Source organism: Anolis sagrei, chromosome 3 (genome assembly GCF_037176765.1).
Source record: "Anolis sagrei isolate rAnoSag1 chromosome 3, rAnoSag1.mat, whole genome shotgun sequence".
Classification (NCBI taxonomy): domain Eukaryota; kingdom Metazoa; phylum Chordata; class Lepidosauria; order Squamata; family Dactyloidae; genus Anolis; species Anolis sagrei.
Window position 1 is genome coordinate 3,106,221 of NC_090023.1, and position 14,000 is coordinate 3,120,220.

Sequence of the window (14,000 nt, forward strand, 5' to 3'; positions counted from 1 at the left end):
GAGGAGATTCCATCTGAACATGAGGAAGAACTTCCTGACTGAGAGCCGTTCAGCAGTGGAACTCTCTGCCCCGGAGTGTGGTGGAGGCTCCTTCTTTGGAAGCTTTTAAGCAGAGGCTGGATGGCCATCTGTCAGGGGTGATTTGAATGGAATATTCCTGCTTCTTGGCAGAATGGGGGTGGACTGGATGGCCCAGGAGGTCTCTTCCAACTCTTTGATTCTATGATTCATTCATAGGGTTGTTATGCATCCAAGCCAACTTAACTTAACAACACACCAAGCCATTGTTGGAGATGTACCAATGAGAGCGAAGAAGAGAGAAAGGCCACACATTCCTCCCATTCCTAGTTTGGGAACTTTTATACTCAGCACACTTGAAGTTGAAAGGGTGAAATTCCAGAGAGAAAAAATGTAAACCTCTTTTGAAAGGAAGGGGAAGGTCAGCCTTAGCGGAGGCTGCCAAGACTGCCATTAAGCCTGACCCCCTTGCCATGGTCCAGCTTGACCCCCTCCATCGCGCTTTGATCTGTCTGCAATAAACACACATAAATCTGGGTTATTAAATCCCACACCCACGGCCTTCTGTGCCCTGGCCATTCCTCACCGGACTTCGCTTGGCTCTGAAGTCTCACCAAATCTCAGGAAAGTTATTATTCCCCTTTCTATAGAAATAAAAATGTAATGTTCGTTTGTGGGATTAACAGAACTCAAAAAGCACTGGATGAACTGATATACCTCTCAGGCCAACGACTGACCATCACCCATAAAACCCCTGAAAAACACAGTTGAAGAGACTTAAAAAGCCAAAATTAGAAATACATTACAACGCATGCACAAAACAACACACACATATGCACAAAACAACACACACACTGAACATGAGGAAGAACTTCCTGACTGTGAGAGCCGTTCAGCAGTGGAACTCTCTGCCCCGGAGTGTGGTGGAGGCTCCTTCTTTGGAAGCTTTTAAGCAGAGGCTGGATGGCCATCTGTCAGGGGTGATTTGAATGCAATATTCCTGCTTCTTGGCAGAATGGGGTTGGACTGGATGGCCCAGGAGGTCTCTTCCAACTCTTGGATTCTATGATTCTATGATTCTATATACATACATCCCCAGGGTGCTATCCTCTTGCCCCTGTTGTTTAACATCTACGTCCGGCCACTTGCGGGACTGGTGCGGAGCTTTGGCCGAGAGTGCTTCCAGTATGCAGATGATACCCAGCGACTCTTGCGTCTCGAACCTGGGACAACCACCGCGATTCCTGAGGACTTTAGGCTGTGTTTGGAAGCAGTGATGAGTTGGCTACGAGTGAGCAGACTCAAAGTCAATCCTCCAAAAACGGAGATACTCCGGCCTGGCCAGCCGCCAGAATTAACCCAGTCTCTGCCTGATTTCGATGGGGAAGCTCTGGTTCCGTCTGCCACTGTTCAAAGCCTTAAAGGGGTTGTGTTGGACTCATCGCTGACGAGGGAGGCCCAGATCACGGCCATAAGGAAGCCGGCCTTTCTTCATCTTCAACAGGCAAGGAAATTGGCATCCGACCTTTCGGTAGAAGCATTGGCAACGGTCATCCACGCAACAGTCACCACGAGGTTGGACTATTGCAACGCCTTATATGCCGGTCTTCCGAAGTCAACAACCCAGAAGATTCGGATGGTCCAAAATGCAGCGGCCAGGCTGCTAGCGGGATCATCTCTAAGATCCCATATGACACCGATTCTGCAACAACTGCATTGGCTACCAATAGAACATCGGATCTCTTACGAGATACTGATCCTGACATTTAGAGCTCAAAATGGCCAAGGACCTTTGTATCTCAGGGACCGCCTCATTCCTTTTCTCCATCCATGGTCACCTCGATCTACCCAGGAAAATCTCCTATACATACCGGGTCCTAGGGAGGCACATTTGGAAGCTACAAGGCATCGTAGAGCTTTTTCGATCTATGCTCCAATTCTGTGGAACTCATTGCCTCCATACATTAGAGCAATGTTGGAGTTGCAACCTTTTGCAAAGGCGCTCAAGACTTGGCTGTTTGGCTGTGCATTTAAGTAACCGGATCAAATTTTGCCATAGTCACTGCTGAATGTTTTTATGTTGAATGTTTTTATATTGAATGTTTTTATATTGAATGTTTTATATTGTGTATAAACTGTTTTAAATTGTAAGTCGCTTGGAGCACCTTGGTGGAGAGCGACTAATTAAGAAATAAAGTGATGATGATGATGATGATGATGATGATGATGATATACACATATACAACATACACACACACACACACACACACACAAAACACATATACACCGACTGGGCCACAGCAACGCATGGCAGGGGACTGCTAGTAACAAATATTAATGTGCCTCCGAATTGTCTATTTAACATTCTTCTTCCACTTTATGCACAGCACATTGTTTACTTCTGTTCGTTTTAACGTTTATGGCTGAGGGGGGAAAGGAAGGGGCCTGAGGCTGTTAGGAATGGTGGGAGTTGGAGTCCAAAACACCCAAGTTGGCTCATGCTTGGTGTGCTGGCACGGCTGTGCCAGGAGATTTGAATTCCTTTTCTTGCACTGTCTGTTTGAATTTATTTGGCCCTTGCATTTTGCAATTGGGTAGCTTTCCCCAGGTTGCAGTCATAGGGCCATCATAGAATCATAGAATCATAGAATCAAAGAGTTGGAAGAGACCTCCTGGGCCATCATCCAGTCCAACCCCATTCTGCCAAGAAGCAGGAATATTGCATTCAAATCACCCCTGACAGATGGCCATCCAGCCTCTGCTTAAAAGCTTCCAAAGAAGGAGCCTCCACCACACTCCGGGGCAGAGAGTTCCACTGCTGAACGGCTCTCACAGTCAGGAAGTTCTTCCTCATGTTCAGATGGAATCTCCTCTCTTGTAGTTTGAAGCCATTGTTCCATTGCGTCCTAGTCTCCAAGGAAGCAGAAAACAAGCTTGCTCCCTCCTCTTCCCTGTGGCTTCCTCTCACATATTTATACATGGCTATCATATCTCCTCTCAGCCTTCTCTTCTTCAGGCTAAACATGCCCAGTTCCCTAAGCCGCTCCTCATAGGGCTTGTTCTCCAGACCCTTGATCATTTTAGTCGCCATTCTTCCACTTTATGCACAGCACATTGTTTACTTCTGTTCGTTTTAACGTTTATGGCTGAGGGGGGAAAGGAAGGGGCCTGAGGCTGTTAGGAATGGTGGGAGTTGAAGTCCAAAACACCCAAGTTGGCTCATGCCTGGTGTGCTGGCACAGCTGTGCCAGGAGATTTGAATTCCTTTTCTTGCACTGTCTGTTTGAATTTATTTGGCCCTTGCATTTTGCAATTGGGTAGCTTCCCCCAGGTTGCAGTCATAGGGCCAACAACCTATCAATCATCGTTAGAGCCTTTAGATCTGCCCCTTTTCCCAGGTTTGGAGGGAAAGGGGGGCTTTTAGTTCAGTCTCACAGTTTGGAGCCTTACAGCAGGAAATGTGGGCTTTTCTCTGTTCCACCTGTAAAAAGCTTCACTTCTTACAGCTTTGCTGGGGAGTAAAGTTACAGCAAAGCCTAGAGAAGACAATGATGCTGGGGAAAGTGGAAGGTAAAAGGAAGAGGGGCCGACCAAGGGCAAGATGGATGGATGGCATCCTTGAAGTGACTGGACTGACCTTGAAGGAGCTGGGGGTGGTGATGACCGACAGGGAGCTCTGGCGTGGGCTGGTCCATGAGGTCACGAAGTCAGAGACGACTGAACGAATGAACAACAACAACAAAGTTACAGTTCCACAGCTTTGCTGGGAGAATATAACCAGCTTTGCTGAAAATAAAGGAATGGTTCCACGGCCTTCATGGGGCAAATCTACAGGACACCAGAATTAGGGAGTATCCGGCTTACAGCCAAAGAGAAACTGATAAGCAGATGTTCTGTAACCGTACTATAGTTGTGCTTTGTAGTTCCTGTTGTAGTTCCTGATTTTGTCCGCTTAGAAGAAGATGTGTATTAAGATGTGCTAAGTAAACTTGATGTTATTTCTGAAACTGGAAGACTGCAGTGTCCTGTTTTGTGTCTGTGTAATCGAGTAACCTCATATCCGCTGCGCATAGACCCCAGGGTCTCACTCTGATAATCAAAACAAGAATCGTAATAATCAGGTGTGATGAGGAGATCTCAATATAATACACGGCCAGTCCTAAAAAATATGTGTTGCATACTGATATAAATGGAATATATCCCAATGTCCTAATCGTATGGCACGCCTCTTATTTCTTTTGTGGGTTCCAACACATGTTCCCCATAACCCTTTTTCAAAACGTCTCTGACTCTTCCTTTGGGCAGGAGATCCTCACCGGACACACGGACAAAGTGACCGCCGCCAAGTTCAGGTCCACCCGGCACCAGGCCGTGACCGGCAGCCGCGACCGGACTGTGAAAGAGTGGGATTTGAACAAAGGAGCATGTGAGTAACGAAGGGCCCTCCGATATGGTGCAACCAGATAGCCACACTCCATGGCAGAGGTATCACTTGGAAGTGAGCATGTTTAGCCTGGAGAAGAGAAGGCTAAGCATGGGAAAAGATGTCCCATTGAGGATGGAGCAGCAGGCTTGTTTGCTGTGACTCTGGGGATTTGTTTGGCCACACTAGAGCAATGGATTCAGGTGGCCTGGAAAGAGATTCCACCTAAACATTAGGAAGAACATCTTGATGTCAGCAGAATGTGTTTCCTGGGGACCCAGTGTCATCCTCTGGAGGCTGGATGTCCATCTGTTGGGACGTCTTTCTGTCTGGCTGATTGGGCTGGGGTCTCTACCGACCCTAGGAGTCTCTGGCCCTAGGGGCCCATTTTGACTTCGTGATTCCTATATTAAACCTTCCCGATGGAGACCCATTTGCTCCCTCTCTTCTCCTGGCAGGTTCCAGGACCATTGATGTCTTCTCCTACTGCAACGACGTGGTATGCTGTGGGACCATCATCGTCAGCGGGCACCACGACAAGACCATCCGCTTTTGGGACAGCAGGTGGGTCTACACATGGATTTCATTGTACACCTCCCTGCAGACTTTGGATACAGGAGGGATGACGTACAGGCCGTCCCCAAGTTACAAACATCCAACCTACAAACGTCAGTAGCTCATCAACTGCGATTGTGGTGAAGGTTAGAAATGAGTGTCCTCATTCCGTTTCCCTCCAAGTGTGAAGTTCACTATGTACAAGAGTTATCCAGAAAGTAAGGTTGCAAGGCATGTAGCTCTTGCGGGGAATTTTCTTGGGGGAAGTTGGTCTCATTGCTGTGTAGCGTGAAGCCAGTGGACGCGAACGAGCAGTGCCAGTTGTCAGTAGCTCATTGACTGTCACTCTGGTGAAGGTTAGAGGTGAGCATCCTCATTCCGTTTCCCTCCAAGTACAAAGTTCATGCTGTATAAGGTTATCTGGAAAGTAAGGTTACAAGGCATGTAGCTCTCACGGGGAATTTTCACGGGAGATGTTGGTATCCCTGCCATGTAGTGGGAAGCCAGCAGAAGTGAATGAGCAGTGCCAGTCATCAGTAGCTCATCGACTGCCGTTGTGGTGAAGGTTAGAGATGAGCGTCCTCTTTCCGTTTCCGTCCAGGTGTGAAGTTCACACTGTACAAAGGTTATCCAGAAAGTAAGGTTACAAGGCATGTAGCTCTTGAGGGGAATTTTCACGGGGGAAGTTGGTCCCACTGCTATGTAGCGTGAAGCCAGTGGATGCAAACGAGCAGTGTCAGTCGTCAGTAGCTCATTGACTGCCGTTGTGGTGAAGGTTAGAGATGAGCATCTTCATTCCATTTCCCTCCAAGTGTGAAGTTCACTCTGTACAAGGGTTATCCAGAAAGTAAGGTTACAAGGCATGTAGCTCTTGTGGGGAATTTTCTTGGGGGAAGTTGGTCTCACTGCAGTGTAGCGAGAAGCCAGTGGACACGAACGAGCAGTGCCAGTCATCAGTAGCTCATTGACTTGCATTGGGGTGAAGGTTAGAGGTGAGTGCCTTCATTCCATTTCCTGCCAAGTGCAAAGTTCACACTGTACAAGGGTTATCTGGAAAGTAAGGTTACAAGGTACGTAGGTCTTGTGGGGAATTTTCATGGGGGAAGTTGGTATCACTGCCGTATAGTGGGAAGCCAGCAGTAGTGAATGAGCAGCGCCAGTCGTCAGTAGCTCATTGATTGTGTTGTGGTGAAGGTTAGAGATGAGTGTCCTCATTCCATTTCCCTCCAAGTGTGAAGTTCACGCTGTACAAGGGTTATCTGGAAAGTAAGGTTACAAGGCGCATAGTTCTCGTGGGAAATTTTCTTGGGGGAAGTTGGTCTCACTGCTGTGTAGCATGAAGCCAGTGGATGCAAACGAGCAGTACCAGTCGTCAGTAGCTCATTGACTGGCATTGGGTTGAAGATTAGAGGTGAGTGTCCTCATTCCATTTCCCTCCAAGTGCAAAGTTCACGCTGTACAAGGGTTATCCGGAAAGTAAGGTTACAAGGCACGTAGTTATCGTGGGGAATTTTCATGGGGGAAGTTGGTATCGCTGCTGTGTAGTGGGAAGCCAGTGGAAGTGAATAAGCAGTGCCAGTCGTCAGTAGCTCATTGACTGCATTGTGGTGAAGGTTAGAGATGAGCGTCCTCATTCCGTTTCCCTCCAAGTGTGAAGTTCACTATGTACAAGGGTTATCCAGAAAGTAAGGTTACAAGGGATGTAGTTCTTGTGGGGAATTTTCTTGGGGGAAGTTGGTCTCACTGCTGTGTAGTGTGAAGCCAGTGGACGCGAACGAGCAGTGCCAGTTGTCAGTAGCTCATTGACTGTCACTCTGGTGAAGGTTAGAGGTGAGTGTCCTCATTCCGTTTCCCTCCAAGTACAAAGTTCATGCTGTACAAGGTTATCTGGAAAGTAAGGTTACAAGGCATGTCGCTCTTGCAGGGAATTTTCACGGGGGAAGTTGGTATCACTGCCGTGTAGTGGGAAGCCAGCAGTAGTGAATGAGCAGTGCCAGTCATCAGTAGTTCATTGATTGTGTTGTGCTGAAGGTTAGAGATGAGTGTCCTCATTCCGTTTCCCTCGAAGTGTGAAGTTCACGTTGTACAATGATTATCCAGAAAGTAAGGTTACAAGGCATGTAGCTCTTGCGGGGAATTTTCTTGGGGGAAGTTGGTCTCACTGAAGTGTAGCGTGAAGCCAGTGGACACGAACGAGCAGTGCCAGTCGTCAGTAGCTCATTGATTGGCATTGTGGTGAAGGTTAGAGATGAGTGTCCTCATTCTGTTTTCCTACAAATGCAAAGTTCACAGTGCTGTATACGCTACCGAAATTCTCAGGGCATAAATTCCATTGTGATTTGTCGTGAAGTCATTTCAGTTTATGGAGAGGACATAATGTCATGACAGCATGTGACAAATTGGCAGGGAATATATTGTGAGACCAGGAAGGAATGCCACAGAGCTATCCAAAACAAACGTCGTGGGATGCTGATGGCAGGAGTCTGTCTCCTTCATGGCATCCGCACATAGCTCATGCAACACAAGAGTTGTTGACTTCCTTTGATAGGGATGTTTGAAGCCACCCCTCTCGCAGCCCTGATCTCACACCCAGTGACTACCACCTGCTCACTAAACTGAAGGAACTCATGGGTGGAAAACACTTTTCTGACAACGACAAGGTAAAAATCGAAGTGACGAACTGACTGAAAAAGGCGGAGGGAAACTTGTATGACACAGGCATCAAAAGCTCATCCCATGGATGACAAAATGTATTGAACTGAATGGTGATTATGTGAAAAAATAATGCAATACCTAGGCTAAAATCCATGTCAGTTTCATTAAAATATATTAATTTTTTTGTATTTTTAAAAAATCTTGTAACCTGAATTTCTGGATAACTCTCGTAGTATTATTTGAACCCATACCCAAGTTCTAGGTGGTGGTCAACCTCAAATTTTCTTACATAGTGTAATTTTAAAATGTGTGTATTTTAGTCTGGTATGTGGTGTGGTCTCCTTGGTAGGAGTATCAACAGAGGTTGTATGGCCCTCTGTTAGGAGGTATCAGAATGTATCTTCTTGCCTGGAAGAAAGAAGGAGGTTGGACTGGATGGCCCTTGGGGATCTCTTCCAACTTTAGGATTCTAATCTGGGATATACATGTCTGAATGCATAAAATGCTACCTGTTTGTGCAGGGATGTCCGCTGCACGCAGGTGATCCCTGTGGAAGGTACAGTGACCTCCCTGAGCATCAGTCCAGACCAGATGCACCTCCTGAGCTGCTCCAGAGACAACGCCCTCAAAGTCATTGATCTGCGCATGCACAACGTCCGGCAGGTGCTCAGGTGAGCAGACCTCAACTGCTGGCCTTGGGCGTTGTAGAGTTTTTGTCCAACTTAAGGTGACCCTAGGATAGGCTTGGGCCAACTTGGGCCCTCCAGGTATTTTGGACTTCAACTCCCACCATTCCTAACAGCCTACTGGCTGTTAGGAATGGAGGGAGTTGGAGTCCAAAACACCTGGAGGGCCCAAGTTGGCCCATAGCTGCCTTAAGGTGAACTGACCTTTACTTACTTACTTACTCCAAGTGTAGTGTCCTGGCGGTGGGTCCATAGGTGACTATGGAGACCTCTTTTTGATCTGCATCTTCTCCCGCAGTGAGGACATTGGTTTCCAGGTGGAAGGTGATCCCAGTCTGGGTTGGCTTGATATGCCTTCCTCTTGGCACGTTTCTCTCTTTCGCCCTTCATTAGTGCCTTTTCAAATTCTACAGCACTGCTGGTCACAGCTGACCTCCAGCTGGAGTGCTCAAGGGCCAGGGCTTCTCAGTTCTCAGTGTCCATGCCAGAGTTTTTAAGGTTGGCTTTGAGCCCATCTTTCAATCTCTTTTCCTGTCCTCCAACATTTTGTTTTCCGTTCTTGATTTTGGAGTAGAGCAACTACTTTGGTCAGGCATCCAGACAACATAGCCGGTCCAGCGGAGTTGATGGCGGAGGACCATCGCTTCAATGCTGGTGGTCTTTGCTTCTTCCAGTATGCTGACATTTCCCTGCCTGTCTTCCCAAGAGATTTGCAGGATTTTCTGGAGGCAGCGCTGATGGAATCGTTCCAGGAGTTGCATGTGACGTCTGTAGACAGTCCACGTCTTGCAGGCATATAGAAGGGTTGGGAGGACAATAGCTCTATAAACAAGCACCTTGGTCTCCCTACGGATGTCCCCGTCCTCAAACACTTTCTGCTTCATTTCCCCGCCTGTCTTCCCAAGAGATTTGCAGGATTTTTCAGAGGCAACACTGATGGAATCATTCCAGGAGTTGCGTGTGACGTCTATACACAGTCCACGTCTTGCATGCATAGAGTAGAGTTGGGAGGACCAAGGTCTATGCAGATGTCCCGGTCCTCAAACACTCTCTGCTTCATTCGGAAAAAGCTGCACTCGCAGAGTTTAGGCGTAGTTGTATTTCGGTGTCAATGTTGACCTTTATATGGAGAAGGTTTTGCCCTTGGTGTTTCACCAAACTACAGCTCCCGAGATCCCAAAGCATGGAAACACAACCATTAAAGTGGAGACAAACTGCATATTATATTATGTTCTTTTCCTCCTTAGGGCTGATGGCTTCAAGTGTGGTTCAGATGGGACCAAAGCAGTCTTCAGGTGAGAGTCAGATAGTTCACGGGAAATCCTGATGGTCATGTTTAATTCAGCTTCTCCCAATTGAATGCCTCTTGGATTCATTGAATTACCACTCCATCACAGGGAGAACTGTTGTTCCTCTCCTACTCTTTCACTGTCTTCTTCTTCACCTTCTACTTCACCTTCCTCTCCTTCACCTTTTCTGTTGGGAATCAGCCTGTGTTTGTGTTTCAGGATCCAGATGTGGGAAATGATGAGGGAAATGATAGTGCTGAGGCTGAGGTACAAGATGGAGATGGTTTGGTCAATGATTTTCAGGCAGAGAATGACAGAGAGGCCCCAGTGCAAAGGGCAGTTTCTCATGATAATATCCCTGCTGGACCTAGCAATGATGGTTCACTCCCTCTCTCTGTGAGCTCTCAAGATTTGGGTTTGGAAAACCATCTGACACCTGGGAATTTTAATGAGCAGCCAGATAGGGAGCTGAAGAATAGGCGGCTGGAGATTAGCCAGGATCGACAGCAAACTCAGTGTTTACGTCACTCTGAAAAGCTTTGTCTGATAAGGGAAAAATGTAGGGGGAAGCGAAACCCATTTCTGAGTTTTGGGATATAAGGTTTGCCTCAAGGGGAAACCTGTTAGATCAGGCAACGTTTGGAAATCAAGTTCATGTGCCATGGAAATCCTGTTTAAGGAGTCTTGTTCCTGTGGAGTTTTTTTAGCCTTTTGGACTGTCTTTGCATCCTGTTTGATTCCTGTCTGGTTAAATGCTGTCTTGGATTGCTTTTATATCTGGTGTGGATATTGCTTTGTGTTACCATTCTTTATGGACTTATTACTTTTTGGAACTTTCTTATTTTCTTACAAGCATTTATTTCTTCTGGCTATTTACTAAGCTTCAATAAAGAAGATTTGCTTCTTCACTCTTCATGTGGCGTGTTTTAAAGTCAGAGGGCTTTTTCCTGTCCTGGAGTGCAACATTTTCCTTCACTTTCATCTTTTTCTCCTTCACCTTTGCCTTCTTCTTCGCCATCTTCACCTTCTCTTCCTTCTCTTTCACTTCCTTGTAATCAACTTTCACTTTCTTCACCTTCTAACCATTTTCATCTTCACCTTTTCTGCCTCCTTTGCCCTCTTCCACACTTTTAGCTTCACTTTCACCTTTTCCTCTTTTTACTTCCTTCTTCACCTTTTCTTCTCTTTCACTTTCACATTCTTCTCCTTCACCTTCTTCTTCACCTTCTTCACCTTCAGTTTCTCTTCCTTCTCCTTCATTTTCTCATTCATCTTCATCTTCTGCTCCTCTTTCTCTTTCATTTTCTCCTTCATTTTCACCCTCCTCTCTTTCTCTTTAACGTTCTCCTCCTTCACCTTCTCCTTTGCCTTCAACTTCACCTTCTTTCCACCTTCAGATTCTTCTCTTCCTTTTGCTTCTCATTCACCATCTCCTTCTTGTCCTTCAACTTCTCCTTCACGTTCACCTTCCTCTCTTTCTCTTTAACTTTTCCTCCTTCACCTTCTTCTTTCCTTCTACTTCACTTTCTTCTCCACCTTCAGATTCTCCATCTCATCCTTCTTGTTCTCAATCTCTTTATACTCTTTCACCTTCTCCCTCGTTTTCACCTTCTTCTCTTTCTCTTTAACATTTTCCTCCTTCACCTCTCCTACTTCACCTTTAGGTTCCCATTTCCTTCTTCTCCACCTTCAGATTCTCCTCCTTCACCATCCCCTTCTCTTTCTTGTCCTTTGACTTCTCCTTCACTTTCACCCTTTCACATTTAACTTCTCCTTCACCTTTCACATTTAACTTTGCCTTCACCTTCCTCACCTTCACCTTCACTTCCACCACCAACTAGGAGGACAGTTTGGGAATATGTATTGTCGAAGACTTTCATGGCTGGAATCAATGGCTTGTTGAAGGTATTTTGGGCTATATGGCCATGTTGTAGAAGCATTCTCTCCTGACATTTCACCTACATGTATGGCAACCATCTTCAGAGGTTGTGAGGTCCTCAGAGGTTGTGAGGACCTTCCAACCTCTGAGGATGCTTGCCATAGATGCAGGTGAAACATCAGGAGTGAATGCTTCTAGAACATGGCCAGACAGCCCGAAAAACCTACAACAACCCAGTTTGGGAATAGTTTGGGAACCTGGATAAGAGATGCTCAACCTGTGTAGGGTCTTGTGTCTCCATCGTCTTCTCCAAAGAGATAGTAAGATGGGTCTTGTTGGGGTTCCAGGTTGCGTTCCTGGCTAATCTCCCCTCCTTTGCTCTGCTTCCAGCCCAGATAAGAGCTATGCCATGGTTGGATCCACAAATGGAAGCCTCTTCATTTGGAACATGGGGACCGGGAAGCTGGAGACCACTTTGTCCGGAGAGCATTGGTGAGGACTCTCTTGGGGGTGGGAAAACCCAAAACCATCATGTTTGGGCCAGAGAGTTGTGGGATATATGAAGGCGATGCACACATACAGAGTTTGGATGGCTTGCAAGTTGAATTTCCTTAGTTTTTGCATATGGTGGTGATGATAACAATATATGATGATGAGTGCAAAGCACTACGGTAGGCTTGGCCATTGTTTATTTCACTACTAGCTTCGGCACCTGGCATTGCTCAGATTGGGTGTTGTATAGTGTAATGGGACCATTTATAGAATCGTTCAGGTTGTGTAATGAAGGGATGGAACACACACCGTTCAAATCTCTGGAGATCTTGTAATAAGGTGCCACAGGGAGATAGAGTCATGGGTTGATAGAGCTGGAAGAGACCACAAGGATCAGCCATTCCAAGAAATGTCCAATTGCTCCTTATTGTTGTGTGCCTTATTGTTGTGTACTTTGCAAAACTACAACTCCCAAAGTGCCTCTCCACTGTTGAATGAATGCAGTTTGGCACCACTTTAATTGCTAAGGAATCATGGGAGATATAGTTGGATGAGACACTAATACTCTAGCAGAGAAAGCTAAATACTTTGCAAAACTACAACTCTCAAGGCTGTTGAATGAATGCAGTTTGGCACCACTTTAACTGCTATGGAATCATGGGAGTTATAGTTGGATGAGGCACTAATACTTTAGCAGAGAAGGCTAAATACTTTTCAATACTACAACTCCCAGGTTGCATCTACACTATAAAATGAATGTAGTTTGGCATTACTTTAACTTCTATGGGATCATAGGTGCTATAGTTGGATGAGGCACTAATACTCCAGCAATTAAAGCTAAATACTTTGCAAAACTACAACTCCCAAGGTACATCTACACTGTTGAATGAATGCAGTTTGGCACCACTTTAACTGCTAAGGAATCATGGAAGTTACAGTTGGATGAGACACTAATACTGTAGCAGGGAAGGCTAAATACTTTGCAAAACTACAACTCCCAAGGTGCATCTACACAGTCAAATGAATGCAGTTTGAGAACACTTTGGCTGCTGAAACAATCCTGGCAAAGGGTTCTGCAGGTGAATGGCCAACCAGATGCCCAGAGAAACAGCATGGATTCACAGAATGCATTTCATTCTTTCTTTGCTCCAGGTCTCCCGTAAATGCTGTGGCTTGGAGTTCCTCCGGAACATACGTGGGGAGCGTGGACCGTTGCAGGAAGTTGGTTCTGTGGAGATAGCGCTGGATTTACGGACCCCTTCCACCTCTCCAAGCTTGCTTTGGACTTTGGGGCATCCATGAATTTTTGCAAGAGGATGGGATAAATTCTTGCTACTTGCTGTCTGCTCCTATTTGGCCAGTGCTGACCTCTGTTTCCATCTCTGCTCAGGTTGTGCAGACTCCTGGATTCCATGAGTGAAATGGTTTCCATCTGTAGCGCAACCTCTCTTCTCCTGCCACTGCCTGGTTCTTTCTCATTGTTCTTGGCCAAAGGAAAAATAACCAGAAAACAGGATAGTGCTGTGATGAGAGGATTAGACCTGGAGAGGCGCCCGTTCCGATTTGTAGTCTTCCAAGAAACTATTCTGGGAGAGCCATGCCTGCAATGTAACTGGAATGTTAGGAAGGAGGGAATGAGAGAGAGGGAGGGAGGGAGGGAGGGAAAGAAGGAAAGAGGAAGGAACTGAAGTGTTAGGAAGGAGGAAAGGATGGATGGATGGATGGATGGATGGATGGATGGAAGGAAGGAAGGGTTCTGATTTTCAGTTTTCCAAGAAACTATTCTGGGAGAGCCATGCCTGCAATGTAACTGGAATGTTAGGAAGGAGAGAATGAGAGAGAGGGAGGGAGGGAGGGAAAGAAGGAAAGAGGAAGGAACTGAAGTGTTAGGAAGGAGGAAAGGATGGATGGATGGATGGAAGGAAGGAAGGGTTCTGATTTTCAGTTTTCCAAGAAACTATTCTGGGAGAGCCATGCCTGCAGTGTAACTGGAATGTTAGGAA

The 14,000-nt window shown here is 46.2% G+C and overlaps 1 protein-coding gene across 1 annotated transcript in view; it reads left to right on the plus strand.

Moving 5' to 3' along the window:
* The window catches only part of ATG16L2 (autophagy related 16 like 2), a 73,474-nt gene extending 59,961 nt beyond the window's left edge, over positions 1-13,513 (plus strand). The window contains exons 13-18 of the mRNA XM_067466412.1: positions 4,324-4,444; positions 4,900-5,005; positions 8,173-8,322; positions 9,585-9,632; positions 11,896-11,997; positions 13,150-13,513. Of these exons, the coding sequence (XP_067322513.1) occupies positions 4,324-4,444; positions 4,900-5,005; positions 8,173-8,322; positions 9,585-9,632; positions 11,896-11,997; positions 13,150-13,237 (615 nt within the window). The 3' untranslated portion in view covers positions 13,238-13,513. The remainder of the gene's footprint in view (positions 1-4,323; positions 4,445-4,899; positions 5,006-8,172; positions 8,323-9,584; positions 9,633-11,895; positions 11,998-13,149) is intronic.
* Positions 13,514-14,000: the final 487 nt, after the last annotated feature.